General features: G+C 38.2%; 1 protein-coding gene across 1 annotated transcript in view; it reads right to left on the reverse strand.

The window, feature by feature from the left end:
* ADAMTSL3 (ADAMTS like 3) overlaps positions 1–26919 on the reverse strand; it is a 386012-nt gene that overhangs the window by 79753 nt on the left and 279340 nt on the right. Inside the window, exons 18-19 of the mRNA XM_055098263.2 lie at positions 17768–17960; positions 17476–17655 (exon numbers count right to left, since the gene is read on the reverse strand). Of these exons, the coding sequence (XP_054954238.2) occupies positions 17476–17655; positions 17768–17960 (373 nt within the window). The remainder of the gene's footprint in view (positions 1–17475; positions 17656–17767; positions 17961–26919) is intronic.

A 26919-nucleotide genomic window follows, 5' to 3' on the forward strand; every position in this document is an offset into this window, starting at 1 on the left:
CATGATCCAGGATCTAGTCTCTGTCATCAAAGAACTAGAACAGGCCTTTCAGGACTGCCACATTTACTCCTAGGGAAATCTATATCCTGCTCGGCGCCTGAGGAAATATTTGTAAGCTCTCAGCCTTCCCCCTCATTCTGGTCCAGATTTTATGGTCTTTGGCAGGTGTGTTTCATAATTTATAGTTTGGGATTATGGCCATTTCATTGTTCATTGAAGACACAGTGTTCCTTCTCTTTCATTCTTTTAGTGGGTTTTTTGTTGGGTTTCAAAGGAGGAAAATGGAATTTTTAAAAATGCCTTTAGTGACATCTTTTAACAGAAAGCCCTAATTATTATTATTTTTCAGTGTAGACAAAAGCTTTTTGTAAGCTTTTGAATAAATATTTTTAAATTACCATTACCATATTATCACTTTTTTAACAAGTCAAAACATCATCTAGAGTTTCTCACATAATAAAAATGAATGTCAGCTTTTTATTAAACTACTATGTGAGTTACTTTTGTTCATATAAAAGTGGTTAAATAACTGCCAGTTGCTACTCAGAAGACATTTCTAATGATACATATTTGACTTTTTCTCCCCCTCTTGAATGGAAGGATGGTTTGTAAACCCTTTTTTCTGGACCAAAGTCTTCTGTGACTGTGTGTCTGCTAAGTTAAAGTAAGCATGCCATCAGAGAATGTCCACAACTCACAGAGAGAGGAGATGTCATAATCAGTGCCATTAATTATCATTCACAAAGCAGCAACTTTATGCCAAAGCTTCTCATGGTTTCTTCTATAGACATCTGGTGGATTCCTCAGGAATTGCTCATGGGAACAATATACATTGAGTTCTTGCATCTTCAAAACTATTTGCCTGTGGCCTTTAAACTTGAAAGTCAGTTTGGCAGGATATAAAATCTTTGGCTCACACTTTCTTTCCTTCAGTATCTTAAATATGTGGCTCCACTGTTTTTTAGTATGAAGTGGTATTGTTGAGAAGTCTAGCGTCAGTTTGATTTTCTTTCCCTAATAAGTGACTTGATTCTTTTGCATAGATGCACAAATATATTTTTATCTTTTAGTAGAATATGTCCTTTTTTTTGAGATGGATTCTTGCTCTGTTGGCACAATCTCAGCTCATTGCAAACTCTGCCTCCTGGGTTCAAGTGATTCTCCTGCCTCAGCCTCCCGAGTAACTGAGATTACAGGAGTGTGCCATTAAGCCCGGCTAATTTTTGTATTTTTTTTAGTACAGACAGGGTTTCACCATGTTGGCCAGGCTGGTCTTGAACTCCTGGCCTCAAGTGATCCACCCACCTTGGCCTCCCAAAGTGTTGGGATTACAGGCTTGAGCCACTGCACTCAGCTGAGTATGTCTTGATATTGACCATTCTGGGTCAGTTTTCCCAGGTATATAGAGTGCCCTTTCAATATGGCAATTTGAGCCATTTATAGTTTTGTTCTGTTATGATTTTTGGTGGTTTTCTTTTCCTGGGACTCTATATTCATTGAATTTTATTTCCTTGTCTTTTATATATATTATTTGCACTTGAATCTTTTTTTATTTCTCTTTGATTCTTGTCATTTCCCTCCTTTTATTTTGCTTATTACACTTTCTCTGCCCAGTCATTCTTGAGTTTCTTCTAGTGTTTAGTCTACATTCTGAGAAATTTACCCTTAGTTTTAAAAATTCTTTTCTAAACCGTCAGCTATCATTTTACATTCTCCTGTTATTTATTCATCTCATTTCTTGAATTTTCTATTTCTGATTTGTTTCTACAGTTTTTTGTTTCTCTTAGCTCATTTTGTAACACTGAGTATATTTTCATCTGTTTAAAGGCCAAATTTTCATTATGTTGGTATGCTATTGATACTTTTATCTTACTGTATCTTGGAGGTTTGCAGATGTTCTTATTAAATGAATTAGATTGTTTTCTGTACTTTTAGGGAAGGAGAGTGTAAGCAGGAGGGAATATTTCAGGATAGTTATCTTCACTGTTAAGAGCTTCCTCCTCTGGTGTTAAAAGGAAGTATTATATGCAACAATTTGGCCACAATTCTGGGATTTGTATCTCTGGACTCCCCAACTCCCAAGGATCTGAACATCTCTTTCCTTTACCTCTTGTGTTCCTTCTCCACTTGGATTATAATTCTGACAACTTTTCTTGGGCACTTCTTAAGCCCTTTAGTGGTTCTGCACGATCTTTCTTGCATCCAATCACACTCTGGAACCAATCACACTCTGGAGTCCTTCCTCAATTTGGCTGATTGGTCTCAGACCTATTTGCTGAGGGTTCTACTCAGAGTAGGATCATTTTCTTGTCATGCTATTTATTCCTGACATCTGTGTTCCACAACTCTTGGCCCTGTCTCTCCTCTTTTTTATCGCTGCCCAGCTGCTAATTCTGCCATTTCTGAACAGTGTCTGCACTGTGTGGTTTGGCCTCACCTACTTATATTACTTTTGTTAAAATTACCTCTGTTGTTTTTCCTTTCCTTCTGCATTCCTAATTGCTCTGCTTTTTGTTTTTTAATGAGGGATTTGGGAATAGTAACTATGCTACTACCATGATTTTGCTTCACTAGAAGCCTTCAAATAATTTTTAAAGGGACTACTGTCAATAATATACTTTTAGATATCATGGTAGTCATCTTCCATGGTTTCAACTACCACATATGTGTTGATGATTCACACAATTATAACTTTAATGCAGATCTTTTCTGAGCTGTAATTCTTTATTGATACCTTTATAGACTCTCAAACTACATGTATGTCTAAAATAAGCCATTTTTCTCTCCCTTTCAAGTCACTTTCTGAATATGCTTCTTCTTTCTAATTAATTTTAAAATTAATGTCATCTCATTCATTAGCTTCCCAGGACAAAAATATAAAACACTCCTCTTTTTTGCTCATGTCCTGTCAATTCAATTGCCAAATATGTCAGTTAAATCTCCTACATATTGTTCAAAACCACTTACTACTCTCTATCCCAACTGCTTCTTCATTCTCTTTCACTGATTTTATTCCAATCACCATCTAACAAGGTTTTTCAAGCTTCAATTCCTTCTTCCTCTAATACCTTATCCATAGTGCAGCCAGAATTATATGTCTAAAACCTTACATTTTACTTCCCCATTCAAACACCTTCCAACATGCTCTCAATGACTGTAGGGATAAATCCAATACCCTAAAGCCTTCACAATCCAGCTGTAATCTCTCCTTTCCATCTCACCTACCAGCACTTACTCAGTGCATCCTGTTCTCAAGCCACACAAGACTGATAAACTCTCCCAAATCTGTACCTTTATATACACTCTTGTCACGCTAGAACACCCCTCTGTCTCATTTCCACACAGTTTGCACTCATCTCTTAAGACGCAACTCCAAAGCTGCATCTTATGCAACACTTTCCAGGGACCCAGGCAGACTTAGACGTTTCCCTTCAATTTTCATATAGCTCTGTAGACAGAACACCTTTATTGGGCAATTTTTACATGGTTGTAAATGTCATTTCTTCTGCCTGCCTTATTAAACAGTGAGCTCACTGAAAACTATTCTTAGTTGTCTCTGATTCCTGGTGCCTAGGGTAATCAACATAGCAATGCTCAGTAAATGTTGATTAAATGAGTGAGTTTGTAAGGCTATGGAAATAGGCCTATTTAGAGTAGAAGAAGCTTTTATAAATCTTTATACTTCAGCCAAAAAGTGTTTACCAAGCACCAAGTGGGATACAAACATGTGCAGAAATGGGTCTTCCCCTCTGGCAGTTACTTTGGGTCAGGAAAATAAAGTGTATTCAGGTTATGCGCGCGTGTGTGTGTGCCTGTGCGGTGTGTGTGTGTAATTTAAAACACATGGAACAGATAGAACTACATGAATTTGAATCCACTGGGCATATTTTGGATGGGTCATAATATAAGAGTAAACTGTCAGATTCAGTCTAAAAAGACACTATTATTCCAGTAGAAGAGTGCTTAGCAAAAAGGGCAGAGCAAGATGGCAGAATAGAAGGCTACATTGATCATCCCCCTACTCCCACTACCACAGGAAAACTAAATTTAAACAATTATCTGCAAACAAAAAAGCACCTTCATAAGAACTAAAAATTGGGTGAGCCATCACAGTACTTGTTTTTAATTTCTTATCACTGAAAGAGGCACTGAAGAAAGCAGAAAAGATGGTCTTAAATCACCAACACCACCCCTTCCCCATTCCCTGGCAGTGGCTGCATGGCACGGAGAGAGAATCTGTGCACTTCAGGGAGGGAGAGCACAGCAACTGGGGGACTTTGCATTGAACTCAGTGCTGCCCTGTCACAGTGGGAAGTGAAACCGTGTTGAACTCAGCTGACACCCACAGAGACAGCATCTGGACCAGCCCTAGCCAGAGGGGAAGTGCCTATTCCAGTGGCCGGAGCCTGAGTTTCAGCAGTCTCACCACCATGGGCTAAGGTGCTGTGCAGTCCTAAGTGAACTTGAAAGGCAGTCTAGGAAGGACTCAGATTCTTAGGCAAGTCTGATGGTGTTCTGGGGTTAGAGCCAGTGGACTGGGGCAGTGTGTGATCTAGTGACACACCAGATGGGGCAGCTGGGGAAGTACCTGCACTACCCCTCCCTCAACCCCAAGCAGCACAGCTTGTAGCAATGAAAGCGACTCCTTCCTTCTGCTTGAGGAGAGGAGAGAGACCAGTCAAGAGGACTTTGTACTTTGTCTTGCATCTTGGATACAAGCTCAGCCACAGATAGTGCACTGGGCAGAGTCGTGAAGCCCCAATGCCAGGTCCTAGCTCCTGGGTGACATTTCTAGACACACCCTGGGCCAGAAGGGAACCCACTGCCTTGAAGAGAAAGACCAAGTCCTGGCAGGATTAATTATCTGCTAACTAAAGAGCCCTTGGGCCCTGAATAACCAAAAGTGATATCCAGTTAGTATGTCATGGGCATTGGATGAGACTTTGAGATATGCTGGCTTCGGGTAACAGCTCAGCACAGTGGATAGAGTATCTAGTGGGCTTCAGGGGTCCCTGAGTTCAGGCCTAGGCTTTCGGACAGCATTTCTGCACCTTCCCTGGGCCAGAGGTGGGAGCCTACTATCCTGAAGGGTGAATCCCAGGTTTGGCAGCATTCACAAGCTGGCTGAAGAGCCCCTAGGCATTAAGTGATCAGCAATGGTAGCCTGGCAGAACTCTCTACGGACTGCTGATGATGATGGCCATGGGGAGAGCTCCTCTGCCTGTGGAAAGGGGAGGGAAGAGGGGGAAGGATTTTGTTGTATGGTTTCAGTGGCAGCTTAGCCACAGAGTAATAGGATACCAGGTAGATTTCTAAGGTTTTTGACTTAAATCCCTGGCTCTCAGAAAGTATCTCTGGACATGCCCAGGGCCTGAAAGAACTTGCCTCCCTGAAGGGAAGAACATAAGCCTGAAGGGAAGGACATAAGCCTGAAGGGAAGGACATAAGCCCGGATGGCTTCAACTCTTGCTGACTGTAGCCCTAGGGCCTTGAGTGAACATAGGCAGTAACCAGATAGTGGCTGCAGTGGGTCTTGGGTGAAACCCAGTGCTATTCTGGCTTCAGGTCTGACCCAGGGCAGTTCCAGTGTTGGTAGCCATAGGGGTGCTTGCATCACCCCAATCCCAGCTCCAGGTGGCTCAGCAGAGAGAGAGAGAGAGACAGAGACAGAGACAGAGAGAGAGAGACAGAGACAGAGACAGAGACAGAGGCAGAGAGATGCTGTTTGTCTGGGAGAAAGTAAAGGAAGAGAACAAGAGTCTCTTCCTGCTAATCCAGAGAATGCTTCTGGATCTTATCCAAGACCACCAAAGTGATATCTCTATGAGTGTACATGAAGCACAGTGTTACTGGGCTTGGGGCCCAAGTCCCTTTGAATACTTGGAAAGCTTTCCCAACAAGGACAGGCATAGACTGTAAAGCCCAGATTGTGAAGACTACAATAAATACATAATTATTCAATGCCCAGACACCAAAGGACATCTATAGGAAAACATGACTTCACCAAATGAACTACATCAGGCACCAGGGACCAATCCTGGAGTGACAGAGATACATGACAGAGAATTCAAAATATCCATTTTGAGGAAACTCAAACAAATTCAAGACAATATGGAAAAGGAATTCAGAATTCTATCAGATAAATTTAACAAAGAGATTAATTTTTAAAACCAAGCAGAAATTCTAGATTTAAAAAATACAATTGACATACTGAAGAATGTATCAGAGTCTCTTGGCAGCAGAACTGATCAACCAGAAGAAAGAACTGGTGAGCCTGAAAACAGGGTATTTTAAAATACAGTTAGAGGAGACAAAAGAAAAAAGAATAAAAAATAATGAAGCATGCCTACAAGATTTAGAAAATAACCCCGAAGGGGCAAATCTAAGAGTTATTAGTCTTAAAGAGGAGGTAGAGAAAGCGATAGGGGTAGAAAAATTATTCAAAGGGATATCAGAGAACTTCCCAAACCTAGAGAAAGATATTAACATTCAAGTGCAAGAAGGTTATATAATACCAAGCATACTTAGTGCAAAGAGGACTACCTCAAGGAATTTAATAGTCAAACTCCCAAAGGTCAAGGGTAAATACCATAAAAGCAAAAAGAGAAAAGAAACAAATAACACACAATGGGGTTCTAATAAGTCTGGCAACAGACTTTTCAGTGGAAACCTTAAAGGTCAGGAGAGAGTGGCATGACATATTTAAAGTGCTGAAGGAACAAAACTTTTACCCTAGAATAGTATATCCAGTGAAAATATCCTTCAAGCATTAAGGAGAAATAAAGGTCTTCCCAGACAAACAAAAGCTGAGGGATTTTATTAACACCAGACCTGTCCTATAAGAAATGCTAAAGGGAGCTCTTCAGTTTGAAATAAAAGGATATTAATAAGCAAGAAGAAATCACCTGAAGGTACAAAACTCACTGGTAATAGTAAGTACACAGAAAATCATGGAATATTATAACACTGTGATTGTGGTGTCAAAACTAATCTTAAGTAGAAAGTCTAAATGATGAACCAATCAAAAAATAATAAATACAACAACTTTCAAGCCAGGATAGCACAATAAAACATAAAGAGAAACAAAAAGTTAATAAGTGAGAGGACAAAGTAAAAGTATAGAGTTTTCATTAGTTTTCTTTTTGTGTGTTTGTTTACACAATGTGTTAAGTTGTCATCAGTTTAATATAATGGGATATAAGATAGTATGTGCAAGCCTCATGGTAATCTCAAATCAAAAACCATACGATGGATACAGAAAAAATAAAAAGCAAGAAATTAAGTCATACCACCAGAAAAAAATCACCTGTACTAAAAAGAAAACAGGAAGGAAGGAAAGAAGAAAGAGAAGACTGCAAAACAAACGGAAAACAAATAACAAAATGGCAGGAGAAAGTCCCTACTTATCAATAGTAACACTTAATGTAAATGGACTAAACTCCCCAATCAAAAGGCACAGAAAGGCTGAATGGATGAAAAAACAAGAGCCATTGATCTGTTGCCTACCTACAAGAAGCACATTTCACCTATAAAGATACACATAGACTGAAAATAAAGGGATGGAGTTAGATGTTCCATGCCAATGGAACCCCAAAAACAGCAGTAGTGCTATGCTTATATCAGACAAAATAGATTTCAAGGCAAAAACTGTAAGAACAGGCAAAGAATGTCATTGTTTAATTTATAGAGGGGTCAATTCAGGAAGGGGATATAACAATGTTTTTTTCTTTTTTTTTTTTTTTAGGTGGAATCTTACTCTGTCGCCCAGGCTGGAGTGCAGTGGCATGATCTTGGCTCACTACAACCACCACCTTCCAGGTTCAAGTGATTCTCCCACCTCAACCTCCCAAGTAGCTGGGATTACAGGTGCTTGCTACCACGCCTGGCGGGATATAACAATTGTAAACATATATGCACTAAACACTGGAGCACTCAGATATATAAAACAAATATTATCAAAGCCATATAGAGATATAGGCCTCAATACAATAAATAGCTTGAGTCTTCAACATCCCATTTTAAACAATGGACAGATCTTCCAGGCCGAAAACCAACAAAGAACCATCCAATTTAATCTACACTATAGGGCAATAGATACAGAACATTCCATTCAGTGGCTGCAGAATACACATTCTTCTCTTCAGCACATGGATTATTCTCAAAAATAGACCATATGTTCAGCCCTACAGAAGTCTTAAAACACTCAAAAAACTGAAATGACATCAAGCACCTTTTCTGACCACAATGGAATGAAATTAGAAATCAATAACGAGAGAAATTTTGGAAAATGTACAAATACATGGAATTTAAACAATATGCTCCTGAATGACAAGTGGGTCAATAAAGAAATTAAGAAGGAAATTGAAAATTTTCTTAAAACAAATGATAATGGAAGCACAACATACCAAAACCTATGAGATACAGTGAAAGCAATACTAAGAGGGACATTTATAGCTATAAATGCCTACATCAAAAAAGAAGAAAAACTTCAAGTAAACAACCTAACAATACATCTTAGCTAGAAAATCAAGAGCAAAACAACCCAAAATTAGTAGAAGAAATACGATACAAATGATCAATGAACCAAAAAGTTGGTTTTTTGAAAACATAAATAAAATCGACAAACTTCTTGCCAGACTAAGAAAACAAGAGAGAACACCCCAATAAATTAAATCAGAGATGGAAAAGAAGACATTAGAACTGATACTGCAAAATTCAAAGGATCATTAGTGGCTACTATGGCAATTACATATCAATAAATTAGAAAATTTAGAAGAAATGGCTAAATTCCTAGACACATACAACCTACCCAGATTGAACCATGAAAAAATCCAAAACCTGAACAGACCAATAACAAGTTAACAAGATCAAAGCCATAATAAAATGTCTCCCAGTAAAGAAAAGCCTGAGACCCAATGACTCCACTGATGGTTTCTACCAACATTTAAAGAACTAAGACCAATCTTACTCGAACTGTTCTGAAAGATAGTGGAGGATAGAATACTTCCAAACTCATTCTATCAGGCCAGTATTGATCTGATACCAAAACCAGACAAAAACACATCAAAAAGAGAAAAAGAAAACTACAGGGCCTGATGAACACTGATGCAAAAATTCTCAACAAAATATCAGCATATTGATTTCAACAACACAGTAAAAGATCATTCATCATGACCAAGAGGGATTTATCTCAGGGATGCAAGGATGGCTTAACACATGGAAATCAATCAATGTAATACATCATATCAACAGAATGAAGAACAAAACCATATGATCATTTTAATTAATGCCAAACAAGCACGTGATAAAATTTAACATCCCTTCATGACAAAAATCCTAAAAAAAAGGAGTATAGAAGAAACATACCTCAACACAATGAAAGCCATGTATGACAGACCCACAGCTAGTATCATACTGAATGGGGAAAAACTGAAGGCTTTTCCTGTAATATCTGGAAAAAGACAAGGATGCTCACTTTCGCCACTGTTATTCAACATAGTCCTAGTAGTCCTAGTTAGAGGAATCAGGCAAAAAAAAAAAAAGAAAAGAAAAAAAGAAAAGAAAAGAAAAGAAATAAAGGGCATCCAAATTGGAAACGAAGAAGTCAAATTATCTCTGTTCCCAGATGATATGATCTTACATTTGGAAAAACCTAAAGACTCCACCAAAAAACTATTAGAACTGATAAACAAATTCAGTAAAGTTGCAGGATACAAAATTAACATACAAATATCAGTAGCATTTCTATAAGCCAACAGCAAACAATCAAAAAAATCAAGAAAGTAGTCCCATTTACAATAGCTACAAATAAAATGAAATACCAAGTAATCAACTTAACCAAAGAAGTGAGAGATCTCTATAATGAAAACTATAAAACATTGATGAAAGAAATTGAAGAGGACTATAAAAAATGGAAAGATATTCCATGTTCATGGGTTGGAAGAATCAATACTGTTGCAATGTCCATACCACCCAAAGCGATCTACAGATTCAATGCAATCCCTATCAAAATATCAATGACATTTTTCACAGAAATAAAAAAATCCTAAAATTTATAAAGAACAACAAAAGACCCAGAATAGCCCAAGCTATCCTGACTAAAAAGAACAAAACTGGAGGAATCACATTATCTGACTTCAAATTATGCTACAGAGATAATAGTAACCAAAACAGCATAGTACTGGTATAAAAACAGACACATAGACCAATGGAACAGAGTAGAGATCCCAGAGATAAATCCATAGATCTACAGTGAACTCATTTTTGACAATGGTGCCAAGATCATACATTGGGGAAAGGACAATCTCTTCAATAAATGATGCTGGGAAAACTGGATATCCATATGCAGAAGAGTAAAACTAGACCCCTCTCTCTTAATATATACAAAAATCAAATCAAAATGGATTAAAGCCTTAAGTTTAAGACCTCAACTAAGAAACTGCTACAAGAAAACGTTGGGGAAACTTTTCAGGACACTGCTCTGGGCAAATATTTCTTGATTAATACCCCACGAGCACAGGCAAAGTAAAAATGGACAAATGGGATCACATGAAGTTAAAAAGCTTCTACACGGCAAATAAAACAATCAACAAAGTAGACACAACCTACAGAATTGGAGAAAATATCTGAAGATTACCCATCTGACAAAGGTTTAAGAACCAGAACATATAAGGGGCTCACACAACTCTATAGGGAAAAAAATCTAATAATCCAGTTTAAAAATGGGAAAAGATCTGAATAGACATTTATCAAAGAAGACAAACAAAGGGCAAGCAGGCATATGACAAGGTGATCAACATCAATGATCACCAGAGAAATGCGAATCAGAACTACAATGAGATATCATCTCACTCCAGTTAAAATGGCTGTTATCTAAAAGACAGGCAATAACAAATGTTGGCAGGGATGTGGAGAAAAGGGAACCCTTGTACATTGTTGGTGGGAATGTTAATTAAAACAACTACTATGGAGAACAGTTTGGAGGTTCCTCAAAAAACTAAAAATAGAGCTACCATATGATCTAGAAATCTCACTCCTAGGTATATACCAAAAAGAAAGGAAAATCAGATACTAAAGAGCTATCCATAATCCCATGTATACCACAGCCGTATTCATAATAGCCAAGATATGGAAACAACCTAAGTGTCCGTCAGCAGACTAATGGATAAAGAAAAGGTGGTACATATACACAATGGAGTACTATTCAGCCATAAAAAAGAATGAGATCCTATCATTTGCAACAACATGGATGGAACTGAAGGTCATTATGTTAAGTTAAATAAGCCAGGCACAGAAAGACAAACATCACATGTTCTCACTTATTTGTGGGAGCTAAAAATTAAAATAATTAACTCATGGAGATAGAGAGTAGAAGGATGGTTATCAAAGGCTGGGTAGGGTAGTTGGGCAGGGATGTGGGGATGGTTAATGAGTACAAAAAATAGTTAGAAAGAATGAGTAAGACCTAGTATTTGCTAGCACAACAGGGAGACTATATCCAAAAACAATTCAATTGAATTTTTTAAAATAATTAAAATAATATAATTTGGATTGTTTATTATACAAAGGATAAATGCTTGAGGGGATGGATACCCCATTCTCCATTTTGTGATTCTTACACATTGCATAACTGTTTCAAAGTATCTCATGTACCCCATAAAAATATATACTTACTATATACCCACACAAATTAAAAATAAAAAAATTCAAAAAGAATTGTTATCTGCCTAGTGATTCATAATAAAAAACTCATAATTAATAACACATAATAAAAATGAGTAAAAGAAGAGTTTTATAATAAACCTTAAGAGCTGAACTGGTCTTTTATTCACAGAAAGAATATCTGAACATACAGTTAATGCATTTAGATCAACAACCTTCGATCAAGACCAAATTAAATCTGTAGGATAATGATTCATAGAATGTATCTTCACCCAGAGGTCTGATATTTCCTGGCCCCAAGAAACACCAGTTATGAAGATAAAGATAAAAAATGTCTTAAGGAAGCCCAATCAAGTTTCTTAGACTTTGTATCAAAGAGCTCAGAGATGGGAGCTACTTGAGGGCACTTCCATCCTAAGCACCATCGATAAGCTGAAAGTGTTTCATTCATAACTGTGTGTGTGTGTGTGTGTGTGTGTGTGTGTGTAAATAAGCTTTTGTGCACTTGTGTGCTGGCAAATGTTTCAAAACATGTTCTTGGAGGAAATAGCCATGATGGTTTTGCCAGTTTCTGTGGTGTAAATACTCCCATCATGGCTGATTTCCAGCTATCAACCCTATGTGACTGAGCACAAGTTGGGAAGAGATCATAAGTGGTTCTCACTGGCCAGTAAGAACTGACTTCAACACACTACTTCCTTCACGAGCTGTAATTAATAGTTCTATGGAAAATCGGGGAATGCCATATTTTAAAATCCATGTATCCTGGACATATCTTGGGTTGTTCTTTATAACATTTTTCAGTTATAGAGATATTTTCCTTTTTACTTAGCATATTAGATATATTAATAGTTCAAGAGTTGAAGAGTTGGCAGATACGAATAACAATATAGGAGGTGAAGAACTCAGAGATGATCATAAGTGTTGGAAGACAGTGGTACATGGACAGAGACAGGAAGTGGGCAGAAGTGGTTGGGAGAGAGTGAAGAGGCTGTCCCTTTGCTTTCCCACGATAGGATATAAACTAGATGGAGAGCTGGAGACATGGTTAGAAGGTTAGAGACTTTCTGGAGATTGAAAATCACCCATGGGAGTTAAAGAATTCAGGACACAGAATCAACCACAGTGGAAAAGTGTAGCAATGGAAATCAAAGGATCAAATATTGGGCTTTTTGAGATTTGGAAGAAGAGAAGCCAACAGAAAAGACATAGTCAGATAAGTAGAAAAAATAAAAACACCAAGAAACATGATGAAGGAAAAAGGTGAAGATAAACAAAATAATCAAATGTTCCATCAAAGTACAGAAAATAAAGGAGGCTATTTCAGCCAAGAGGTGGGACACAAAACAGGCTACAAGGGGTATGTGGATCACAGAAATTCACCATTTGGGAAGATTGCCTGATATGAGTCAATGCTCCTTTCTTATAACTTCAAAAGCAGTGTTAGAACTGAAGGCTCCTTTCTGCCTAAGGCTTGGTCCAGATCTAAGGAACCAAGGCAAACTCATAAGCCAATGAATGGACAGAGCTTAAACATGTCATGAATAGAGCTAGTGTCGGGGAAGAGGAAGATTCTGGCTGCAAGCCAGAGGCCTGGCTCCATGAAGAATGGAAATTCTGGCGTGGCTGCTCAGCCTTTCTGTGTCCAGGGTTAGTGGCCAGTTTCAACGTGGAAGGACCTTATCCAGAACCACAAAATGGATGGCTGCCCCCAGGTGAGCCATCCCATGGCAGAAGGACTAGTTTGGCAGGAAGCTTTAAGAAGGGTGGCAATTTGGTATCAGAGTCTCTGCCAAAAAAAAAAAAAAAGGCAACTCTGATGAGAGGAAATTTTAACTAACAGGAGAAAGCTCCATCCAGTAGAAAACTAAAATTTCTGTGCAACAGGTTGTGAGCCTGACTGAGCTCAAGCCTCACCAATGGCTTTTGGTGTCACAGGCTGAGGCTGCCTCTGTTTTCTTGTGCGTGTGTATACGCTTGCTCTTCCTCCCAGATAGGGGCTTCCTAGATGTGAGGTCATGACTGGAAGCCAGAGTGTCTTGTTTGAGTTTGGGCTGACCTCTTGCAGCACAGAAGAGCTTGCTCTTTGCCCTGATGAATGGTTGCCTATGAAACTAAACAGCCTCCAGTCCAAACCAGCTCACATGGGTAGCCTCCTCTTAAGTTTCCTTTTCTTCTTTGTCTCAACAAAAACCCCTCCAATGAATGATCTGCCTCTCCTGTGTTAGCAGACCTGAGCTCTTCTAAAGATCACTATTTCAACACCACTTTGGATTTTCTCTGACTTTGCAAAGACTGTTGAGGAATAGTATTTACTTGCTTAGAGCTCTGAACAACTGGAGGACCTGTTGGCAATCCCATGGCCACTGGCCTCAAGGACAATATAAACCAGATGGGAAGACCATGTGGATGCTCAGGAAATAGCTACCATTGCAAAACAGTAAAAATTAGGGTCACTGTGATTTAAAAGTAGGAAATGCTGGGTGACTTTAGGAAGTGGAAAACTTCACAGAAGAGGAAACCTTACAGTTGGACCAAGGATTTGAAAGCCACAAGAGCAAAGACACACAAGTGGGCCCACATAGATGTGCAATGGTGTTACTTTAGTGATACGCAACTGGCAACTGTAAATTCAATTATTCACTGAGAGAGCGGACACGGAGGAAAGTGGTGATGTCACCACTAGCCTCCACTCTAAGACACCAGTGACAACCGTTTGTTCCACCAGGCAGGATAGAACTGTGAAGGCCTGTTTGTTCTTAGAGGAAAGAAGCAAGGACAGAAGCAAAGTGGGGTATTTTAGAGCTTGGCAGTGGTTCTAGGTGCTCCCTCGCTGCATCCAGAAACAAGCTGTCTGGTTTCTCCTCCTCAATATCTGCCCCTTTGCTGTTCTTCCCTTTTCTTGCCTCCTCCCTTTAGGTTATGGCAGCACTTGATCAAAGAAGTCACTACCCAGGGCCATTCCTACCTTGGACACATGTAAGGGCTAACTCACCCAAACAAGAATGAGAGGCAGGTAAGGAAACACTTCTCACACTGCAAGTGTATCATTACAACACCCAGGGATCTTGTTGAAATGCAGACTCTGATTCCTTAGGTCTGGGTGGGACTTGAGATTCCTCTTTTCTTATAAGTTCCCTGCTGATGTCAATTTGACTAGTCCTTGGGCCACACTAAGTGTAGCAAGGAGAATCACGCATCACAATGCCAAGATTCTCCCCACAAAATTGTGGCCCTTCCTTCTGTCCCTAACTTTATGGAAACAGTAACTGGAACCTTCATCTCTCCTGACAATGGGGCAAGGTAAGACTTCACTCTTGGGGCTTAGCTGGGTGATGGAATAAATACTGCCTACCCACTAGCCTACTCAGGCTACCCACCTCTCTAACACCTTTGCCCAGCCCCCACTGCCTGACCTAGTCTCAAAGGAATTCCCAAAAGAATGATTCTCCCTTGGGCCTTCTATTGTTCCTTGTGCAAGTAGGAGGAAAATTAAGCAAACCCACTTTTGCACACAAAGCTCTCCAGACAGACCTTCTACCTGTCCTTCCCACCCTCCTTTGGGGTGGTGGTCTCACCTGGATCAGTCCTTTCTCTTTGTTTAGGACCTGACTGCAGGAGGGACTCCTGTCCCTCAAGTCATTGACCTATAGTATGGCAACTTTCCGGGGAGAGCTGTGGCCACTGGCACTGTCTCCAGCTGCTTGTGAGTTGGATAAAGGAAGTGGGTATTGGTGGCTGGATCCTAGGGCAACTCCTGCTCTGTAGACCCTGGAGAGATGGGTTCATCTCTTTCCTTGGGCTTCTTCTGAGGTTTCAGGGAAAGTTTATGTAGACCTTCAGTGGCCTTGATTGAGGATAATGACCTGTAGGTTTTCAGTTAAGACAGTTTTAAAATACTAGCACTTAACAAAACTACACAGTTAAAACAGGAAAAATCCCATCTGGATATATGTACAGAAATACTGTTAATCCAACCTACAGCCAGAAGTGTGGACCTTCTATCAAGGGCAATGGGAGGAGCCTACTCTACTAGACATTGCCATGTCAAATATCTTATGTTATCCTCACAAGAACCATTGCATTTAGCGAAAGTAAACGGAAGCTCAGAGAGGTTAGGTGTATTTAACAAGGCCACCCAGATTTAGGCTTTAGAGCTGGGGTACCAGCATGGGTCTGTTGGACTCAAAAGCCTTTTCTCTTGCATAAAAGACAGGAGTGTATACATGTGTAATAATTTTGGGTCACACAGGCCTGGGTTTGAATCTATCTCTGTCCTTGGGCAAGTTACTTAATCTGAATGAACCTCTGTTTTTCTCATCTATAAAAAGGGAGACAACGTCTGCTTCTGGGGCTATCGTAGGATGATATGAGAGGAGCAGGTCATGACTATGCCTGGCACTGAACCTAGGACTCAGAGCAGCTTGTGAATGTCACTCACTGTCCTTCCTTATTTCTTGAGGTTAGTTCTGATGTTGGGGTTGGGTCTCCACTCCAAGAAGATACATACCAGTTAGCAGTGTCTGAAGGTTACAAGACACTGATAACATAACTAATTATCTGTTTTGGAATCTGTGCTAAAATCTCAGCCTGCAGATGTTAACGATGCAGCAAGACTGGAGCAAAGGGCTGGAAGAATAAGGACTGGAGTAAGAGAGCCATGAGTGCAAGAAAGGCCCTACCAGCTATTCTGGGGAATATATACAATAGTCCCTTCTTATCCACGGTTTTGCTTTCCACAGTTAACTGTGGTCCAAAAATATTAAATAGAACATTCCAGAAATAAACAATTTGTAAGTTTTAGTTTGCATGACGTTCTGAGTAGTGTGATGAAATCTCTCACCATCTTGCTCCATCTGCCCAGGACATGAATCATTCCATCCATGCTACCTGCCTATTAGTCACTTAAGTAGTCTTCTCAGTTATCAGATAAAAAAAAAATAGGATATATAAAATTCAGTATGATCCACAGTTTCAGGCATCCACAGGGGTCTTGGACTGTATTCCCTGTGAATAAACGGGGACTACTGTACTTGATTTTGCAAGCAATCAGACTTATGGAAGATTCTGAACAAGCTGGAGACTTGATGGACACAGTGATGGGAACACTATGGGATGTTAGCTAGTCTGGAGATGGGAGAGTAATACAGAAAGATCAAGTGGGCAGTGTAATATAACAGAAAGAACTCTTGGAATAAAGTCAAAACAAGTGGATTCTGCTACTTTTCCAGCTGTGGAGCTTAGGCAGCTTACTTCAGCTATTGGGATTTAATTTCCCCCACCTGAAAAATAAGGCTTCATTACTAGACTGGGTCAAGCCCTGCCAGCACTGAAACGATCTGCTAGAATTCTACTCACTGCACTAATTCAAGCTTGCCATGATGAAGGGTAAAATTAACAGCATAAGTGACAGAACATAGAGGAAGTTAAGGCATGGAAGATGTTCACAATGTTGGAATGACGGGGCTTAATGAATGATTAAGGACACAAGGAAGAGAGGAACCAAAGTGATTTTGAGTTTATCCTGGGATACTATGATCCTGGTAGTTCCAAAAGAAGGGGCTGGTTTGGGAGAATGATGATGATAACACTTTGAATAATACTGAGTAAAAACTGGAAATGAATCATTGTGTGCAGGCCTGGACTACGGAACTTGCACAAACCCGAGAGTGAGGGAGCACCACCTTAAATGTGGCCCCCTAGGACCCATACTCATCTCACAGTAGTTCCAGCCTGATCTTGTGGAAATATTTAGAAGCTGAAACAAAGGAGGGGCAGAAAAGAAGGGACTATAAAGTTGAGCCTGGCCCTTACCTTCGACCAGTCTCCCACAGCTAAATGTGGAGGACAGTCTGTCCTGGCACAGGACTTGTGAGACGATGCCTTGGGTCCTTGGCACAATTCATCTGAGAGATTCAAAAAGCTGCCATCCGTTAGCAGCTGCCGACAGGTGACTCTTCTATTCTGAGTTCCCCCGCCACAAGTCCTGGAACACTAAGAAGACAAGAGGGGGTGAGGCGGCAGGCTTGGCCCACTCTATGTTAGTGCAGTGCAGGGCCTCTCACAATCAATCACAGAGGGCCCTGGAGTGGCCAGCCTGCCCTACCTGCTGCCATTCTTCAATGTGCCAGCCAGGAGGGCAGTCAAACTGATTGCATGCTTGTAAAGCATGGGGCTTTTCATCTCGGCACTCCTCAGGAGGGGCAGGGGTCTCCCCTGGGTGCAGGCAGTACACATCTCGGGTCTGAATTCCAACTCCACAGGTAGCTGAGCAGGGCCCCCAAGAGCCCACATGCCACCTAAAACAGAAAACAAGTGGGGAAAGTTGAACAGTCCAATAAACCAACGTGCAACCATCAGAGCATGAACAACGTGAGGCTCTCCTCTGGGCTTCCAGACTTCACACCCTGTATACAGATTCTACAGTCACAGCATCTCCATCAATATACGCAATTAAAACACAGAAATATAGTATTTAAAGGCAAGAAATGTCAGGAAAGTGTTTAAAGATCTTTCCCATTTGGGAAAGTCCAGAGTAAAAAGCAGCAGATCTGTTCCCATCCTGTCCTACCACTATATATCAAAAATAAAATCCTGGTTTTGTTTTGAATGGAGCCCCAAGGCAATGATGATTTATATAGGTGTCAAAAGAAATTTTAAATGTTTAAAAGCACACTTCAGGAAATCTTCAGGGCACCTGGCTTCATTATTTGGAATATCCCTAAGAAAATTCTTTAATGTTAGGATTGGATTTACAACATATATATAATGTGATTCCTTTCCAATAAGATCTTGGAAAAATCAGGTTTTCTCATAAAACATCTGTAAAAATGAAAAACCAGGGCAGCTGCTTTCGACACATATTTCCAAGTTGCCTTCAAGGAAGATTCTCCCAATTTACACTCTCACCAGAAGCATTTGAGAGCACCTAGTTGCCCACACCCCTAACCACACTGGAGAATATCATTGAGAAAAGTCTCTGCCCATCTGATGGCTGAAAAATTACACATTATGGTTATTTTAATTTGTGGATATTTAATTAGCAAACATGAATTCTTCACTAGTTACTGTAGAGATACATCACGAGGAAACCATTTTTAAATGTTTAAAATGTTCATAAAAGGATGCTGGCTCCAGGGTAGTGTGTAATAATAGCACACACACAAAAATTAAATTGAATTACATTTTACAAAATGGAAGGAAATCATATAAATGTTTAACAATAAAGCAGAAAATAATTGTCCATTCATACAGCACAATGCTAGCAGCCATTAAAATAATAAAGTAGATGTATAGTTATTAACATAGAAATACAGTCATGATATATTTTAATAGAAAAGAAAAGGTCATAAAATAATTTGTAGAGTATAATCCTATTTTTTATGCATTTATAAATGCATGCAAAAAAAATCTGAATAATTATTCATTAAAATGTTGCCAGTGATGATATCTAACTATAGGATTTTTATTTTCTTTATTCTTGCTGATTTTTTCTCTGATTTTTATTAAAATAAGCACTCATATTGGAAAAAATATTATTTCTCTGAAAAAATTAATTAGTATTTAATCTAAAAATGACTCTCAGTTTTTCTCTTTTCTAATTTTCTATTATAAACACCTCCTACTTGTATAAATAAAAAGAAAATGAAAAATAGTATTTAATGCAGATATAATAGGACAAAAGAATAAAAGTTTTATTTATAAAGGAAAAATTTCACAATGAAAATATAATCATACAAGTATGGAGATCAAATATAAAACATAAACTTGTAAAAAGCATGAGCTATGAAGTATAGGAAAAATGGACAAAAAAATTAAAAAATTTAAAATCTTTAAAATACTTTGCTAAACCCTTGGCATATTAACAAGGCAGACATTAATAAGAATATAGGAGATTTAATAATATATTTGAAAATATGGGTAAAATAGATAACTTTCTAAGGAATTACAAAAGTTCCATTCAAGAAAGGGACTGGACCTCACTAGTTTTGTGGTCAAGTCCTACAAATTTTCAAGAAACAGGTGAATTCCCATATTATCTTAAATGTTCCAAAATAAGAAGATGAAAATATTTTATTTTATGCATATTATAAAGCTAGAAAAAATCTGAACACAAAAGCTGACAGATATATATAAAGCAAACTTTTGCATGTGGTTATATATCCTAAATCCTAAATGAAAGTATAAATTCTAAGTAAAAAAGAAGCAAATTAATCAACAGATTAAAACAATACAGGGTCTGTGATGTGGTCTGAAGGTCTGGGTCACCAACAAATTCAAATGTTGAAGCCCTAAACCCCAGCATGATGGTATTTAGAGATGGGACCTTTGAGAGGTAATTAGGGTTAGATGGGGACATGAGAGTGGTGCCCTCATGATGGGATTAGTGCCTTTGTAAAAAGAGACACTAGGGAGCTTGCTCTCTCTCCACCATGTGAGGACACAGCAAGACATCTGCTGTCTGAAAGTCAGGAAGAGAGCCCTCACCAAAAACTGAACCCTTTAGTCTTGGACTTTCCAGCCTCCAGACTGTGAGAAAATAAAGTTCTGTCTTTGAAGCCACCCTTATGGTATTTTGTTATGGCAGTGTGAGGTGACTAATTCAGTATATTTTCTGACCACAGTGGAACTAAATTAGATAAAGCCCAAATACTTAGAAATTATGCTGTAATATTCTAAATTGCCCATGGGCCAAAGAAGAAATCACAAGGGAAAGTAAATAGTATTTTTAAATGCACATTAATAGAAATATCAAATGTCAAAATTTGTGGAATTTAGCTAAAGCCATGATTAGAAGAAAATCAATAGCCTTAAATGATATATTAAAAAAGTTTGACAATAATAATCTAAGTAACCATTTCAAGAGGTTAAAAAAAGAATAGCAATTACATCCCAAAAAAGTAGAAGAAAGGAAACAATAAACATGAGAATAAAATGAATGAATTAGAAAATGAAACAAAAAGTTGGTCCTGGCGGGGTGCGGTGGCTCATGCCTGTAATCCCATCACTTTGGGAGGCTGAGGTGGGCGGGTCACCTGAGGTCAGGAGTTCAAGACCAGCCTGGCCAACATGGTGAAACCCCATCGCCACTGAAAACACAAAAATTTGCTGGGTGTGGTGGTGCACGCCTGTAATCCCAGCTACTTGGTAGGCTGAGGCATGAGAACTGCTTGAACCCAGGAGGTGGAGCTTTCAGTGAGCCGAGATCAGGCCACTGCACTCCAGCCTGGGTGACAGAGCAAGACTCTGTCTAAAAAAAAAAAAAAGTTGGTCCTTCAAAAGACTAACAAGATTAATAAATTATTGATAAAATATGAAGAAAAAAGAGAGAAGGCACACATTATAAAATCAGGAATTCAAGGAGGGACATTGTGGCATAAAAAAAAGTACAATAAGTAATGAAAAACATTATGTCAATAAATTTGAAAGTTTACATGAACTGAAAAAATTCCTACAAAAACCAACTTATCAAAACTAACACACAAATGAAGAGAAATCGGAATAGTCTTATATCTATTAAGTTAAATTTGTTATTTAAAGTATCTAAAAAACTCCATGTCAGATGGCTTCCTTGGTGAAATTCTACTAAACATTTAAGGCATAAACAATTCCAACCTTATATAAACTCTCAAAAAAAAAAAGAAGAAGAAGAACTTCCCAACTCATTTAAGCCAATGTCACTCATAAACAGATTTAAAAATCCTAAATAAAATATTAACAATCAAGTGATAAAGTGAAAAATAATGTTACATGGTGACCAATCTGGGTTTATTCTAGGAAGGCAAAATTGGTTCAACCTTGGAAAATCAATCAGTGTCTACGACATAGCAAACTATAAGAAAAAATTCATATGATCATTTCAATAGAGACAGAAAAACATTTGTAAATGTTAACAGATATTCATGATAAAAAACATTTTTAATTTGAATTAGCGCATCCAAAAAAGCAAGGGCTTGTGGGTGGGAAGGTGAGAGAGGGCTGGAGAATAGAGCAAAATATCTAATTGAGCACCCCTTTGTTACAAAAAATAGCAATACCAGTTAAAGAAAGACATAAGGTTAAGACATTCCCCCATACAAATGAAACATCTCAGTTGACCAGAAATCAATGTAAACACACAGTGCTAAAGCACTAAGAAAGTTATGAAACAGAATATGTAATAAAAAACAAAATATATATTTGAATGTACTGAGAGAATAAACTCTGATAGAGATTTTGAGAATAAGTTAATGATGGGATCATTGAAATTAGGCAAACAAAAGAAAAGTAAGGAGATTGCCAACTCCAGAGAAAAAACTTGCACCCAAAAGAAAATGTAACCGTAACAAAAAATTAAATGTCTTAGCTGTGAAATGCTTTTTTTTTAAATGACAGCTTTATTGAGATACAGTTTACATAACATAAAATCTGCCCTTTTAAAGGGTAGCAATGCTCCTCCTATAAAATAGCTCTAGCCTAGTTCTAGGCGTTTTTAGATACTAAACACCTGACCATGGTGGAACGCCTGACCATGACCCATCAGATGACCATGTGACAAGCTGCTTATTATAAAGGGGACATTATCTATCTGCAAAGTCATATAGTTAGATGTGACCAGCAGTGGCCCACCACTGAGTGGAAGTGGTATATGGGACCAGGCATTGGTGGTGAGTGCATCATTGTAAAAAGTTTAGTGACAGTAATGGCCACAAGAGTCCAGAAATACTTAACCAGACATGACTTTGGTATGACTTTGTGTTTTCTTTCAATTTAATCTCCCTTAGCTCCTGAAAAATTTATAAACTTAGTTATCCAGCCTATTATTTTTGTGGACCACTTAGCATCTTTCTAGTAAGTTTATTATTAGCTCAAGTTAAGCACAATTAGTTTATACTGCTTATACCTAGGAACCCTGATTAATATAAGGTGATACAAGTTTTAGATTATTTTTGAATTCTAGAAATTTTACATTCAATTAACATGCAAAAAGACAAAATCAATACATAAATTAGTATTTCTATTCATTTAGCACTGATCCTTGACTTTTAACATACGCAATGATAATTTTTAAACATTTTATTTTAGGTACATGTGCAGGTTTGTTATATAGGTAAATTGCATGTCATAGGCATTTGGTGTACAGATTATTTCATCACCCATATAAATAAGCATAGTACCTGGTAGGTACTTTTTCAATCCTCTCCCTTCTCCAAGCTTCCACCCTCAAGTAGACCCTGTTGTCTGTTGTTCCCTTCTTTGTGTTGATGTATTCTCAATATTTAGCTTCTACTTATAAATGAGAACATGCGGTATTTGGTTTTCTGTTCCTGCATTAGTTCACTTAAGGTAATGATCTCTAGTTCCATTCATCTTGCTGCAAAGGACATGATCTCATTCTTTTTCTATGGCTGCATAATATTCCATGGTGTATATGTACATTTTTAAAAATCCATTCTACTGTTGATGCGTATTTACATTGATTTCACGTCTTTGCTATTGTGAATAGTGCTGCGGTGAACATACGTGTGCATGTGTCTTTATGGTAGAATGATTTATAATTCTTGGGATATATACCCAATAATGAAATTGCTGGGTCAAACGGTAATTTTTTTTAAGTTCTTTGAGAAATTGCCACACTGCTTTCCACAATAGCTGAATTAATTTACATTCCCACCAGCAGCGTATAAATGTTCTATTTTCTCTGCAACCTCACCAGCATCTGTAATTTTTTGACTTTTTAATAATAGCCATCTGACTGGTGAGAGATGGTATCTCGCTATGGTTTTGATTTGCATTTCTCTAGTGATTAGTGATGTTGAGCATGTTTTCATATGCTTGTTGGCCACATGGAGGTCTTCTTTTGCAAAGTGTCTGTTCACATCATTTGCCCACTTTTTAAAGCGATTTTTGGTTTTTTGCTGAATTTGTTTAAGTTTCTTACAGATTCTAGATATTAAGCTTTCACTGGATGCATAGTTTGCTAATATTTTCTCTGATTCTGTAGGTTGGCTATTTACTCTGTTGATAGTTTCATTTGCTGTGCAGAAGCTCTTTAGTTTAATTACGTCTCATTTGTCAATTTTTGTTTTTGTCACAATTGCTTTTGGCATCTTTGTCATGAAATCTTTGCCAGGGCCTATGTATAGAATGTTATTTCCTAGGTTATCTTCCAGGGTTTTTATAGCATAATTATAAATGTTTATAACAAAAGTCTAGAGTTGTTCAGTATGTCTATCCTTTTATTGATCAAGATGAAAGGATTTCTCAGCTATCTTGAACTACTTTCATCTGTTACTATTGTTAAGAATTCTGTTTTTCCTGACTTTTCCATTCTTCTCATTCTAATTATTTCCTGTGTTTTTGTGAGCATTTATTTTGCTTGTTATACTTTTTATTCTGTTTTCCTCTCTGCTATATTTTATTTTTAGGTTTACCCTTAGAATTTTAAAGGCCCTATTTAACAACTCTAGACTTAACCAAAATCATTTCCATCTTAACAAATGGTATAAGGGCCTAAAGCACTTTAATTAATCAATCTCTCTGAGTTTTACAAGGTTTTGTTGGACAATATTTCTTTTTTCAAATTGATAAATCAGAAACTATTTTTGATTTCCATAGTCAATAAACTTTTTTAGATTAAATATCTTTACAATATACTTCGGTCATCATTCATTCTTATATCTCAGACCTTCCTTCTGGGATCATTTTCCTGCTTAATGAATACATTCTTTAAAATTGTCTTTAGTGAAAATTTGCTGATAGTGCAATTTCCTGGTTTTGTTCACCTAGAATACTTAACATAATATTAGTAAATATTTATTGATTACCTATGATGTGCCAAGCTCTTTTTAAAGTATATGTATTAACTCATTTAATTGTCATATAACCTTACTATAAGACTACTTTGTTGACACCTGCTGCATAAGGAGATACAATCTGAAAATATCCCTATTTCATCTTTAAAATGTTTTAATAAGTATACAATTCTAGGCTGACAGTGAATTTTTTTTCTGAGCCATTTGAAGATAATGCTTCATTATTTCTCATGAGGAAAAATGTCAGTTTTTGTTATTGTTCCTTTCCTGGATCTTTTCTATATCTCTGACTTTGAGATTTTCTTTGTCTTTAGAGTTCTAAAGTTTAACAACAATGTATCTGAGTGTGTATTTTTTTTTTCCCTGTTTGGGATTTGCTGTGACTCCCAATTCTTAGGTTTCATATTTTTTCATTAATTCTGAAATATTCCCTGTTATTATCTATTTGATAAGTCTCTTTTTTCTTTTTAGAATCATGAAGTCCTTTTTATCATTTTTCACAGTATAAGGCACTTATTTTTTCTTTTAATATCATTCTTTTTTAAAGGCAAAGGAATCACAAGTGAATGCACTAGTCATGATCCATCAGAATGACAGACGCTTATCTACAAGAACATTTCCTAACTTTTTTCTGAATCTGTCACCACTGGGTATTACCGCTATTTTTTTACTTAAAAAGTGGGAGAATTTAATATGATTCTCTCTTCTTTTTCAAAATTGAATTTGTAGAAATGTAAGGGGTACAAGTGTAATTTCGTTACATGGATATATTGCCAAGTGATAAAGTCTGGACTTTCCCTGCAACCAACACCAGAATAATGTACATTGTACCTATTAGGTAATTTCTCATCCTTTACCCTCCTCCCACCTGTCTGAGTCTCCAAATTCTATTCCACACTCTATGTTCATGGGTTCACATTATTTAGCTCCCACCTGTAAGTGAGAACATGTGAAATTTGACTTTCGACTTCTGAGTTATTTCACTTAAGATAATGGCCTCCAGTTCCATCCATGTTGCTGCAAAAGACAAGATTTCATTCTTTTTTATGGCCGAATAGTATTCCATTGTGTACATATACCATATTTTCTTTATCCAATCATTTGTTGATGTGATTCTCTTTTCTTAGCATATTTTTGGGGGTATTTTTGGATGAATTATTTTACTTATTAAGTTCTGGAGAAAGGAGTTTAATTTTCATTACTGCATTCAATTATCTCCACCTGGTCTCTCCCTTGACACATGCGGATTATGGGGATTACAATTTAAGATGATATTTGGGTGGGGACACAAAGCCTAACCATATCATTTCATCCCCTCTCGCGAATCTCATGTGCATTTCACATTTCAAAACCAATCATGCCTTCCCACAGTCCCCAAAGCTTTAATTCATTCCAGCATTGGCCTAAAAGTCCAAGTCCAAAGTCTCATCTGAGACAAGGCAAGTCCCCTGTGCCTATAAGCCTGTAAAATGAAAATCAAGTTAGTTACTTCCTAGATATAATGGGGGTATAGGCATTGTGTAAATACATCCATTCCAAATGGGAGAAATTGGACCAAATGAAGGGGCTACAGGGCCCATGCAAGTCTAAAATTTAGCTGGGCAGTAAAATCTGAAAGCTCTGAAATGATCTCCTTTTGACTTTGTGTCTCGCATGCAGGTCACACTGATGCAAGAGATGGGCTCCCATGGTCTTGGAAAGCTCCGCCCTTGTGGCTTTGCAGGGTACAGCCCCCCCTCCCAGCTGCTTTCATGGGCTGGCGTTGTCTGCAGCTTTTTCAGGAACACAGTGCAAGCTGTCAGTGGATCTACCATTCTGGGGTCTGGAGGATAGTGGCCCTCTTCTCACACCTCCACTAGGCAGTGTCCCAGTGGGGACTCTGTGTAGGGATTCTGACCCCACATTTCTCTTCTGTATTGCCCCAGCAGAGGTTCTCCATGAAGGCTCCACCCTTACAGCAAACTTCTGCCTGGACATCCTCTGAAATCTAGGCAGAGGCTCCCAAACCTCGATTTTTGACTTCTGTGCACCTGCAGGCCCAACATCACGTGGAAGCCACCAAGGCTTGGGGCTTGCACCCTCTGAAGCAATGGACTGAGCTGTATGTTGGCTCATTTTAGCCATGCCTGGGATGCAGGGCACCAAGTCCTGAGACTGCACAAAGCAACAAAGGCCCTGGGACTAGAGCATGAAACCATCCTTTCCTCCTAGGCCTCTGGGCCTGTGATGGGAGGGGCTGCCATGAAAACCACTGACGTGCCCTGGAGACATTTCCCCCATTGTCTTGGCAATTAACATTTGGCTCCTTGTTACTTATACAAATTTTTGCAGCAGCCTTGAATTTCTCCTCAGAAAATGGGTTTTTCTTTTCTATTGCATTGTCAGGCTGCAAATTTTCTAAACTTTTATGCTCTGCTTCCCTTTTAAACATAAGTTCCAATTCCAAATCATCTCTTTGTGAATG

The sequence above is a fragment of the Pan paniscus genome, chromosome 16 (assembly GCF_029289425.2).
Source record: "Pan paniscus chromosome 16, NHGRI_mPanPan1-v2.0_pri, whole genome shotgun sequence".
NCBI lineage: Eukaryota > Metazoa > Chordata > Mammalia > Primates > Hominidae > Pan > Pan paniscus.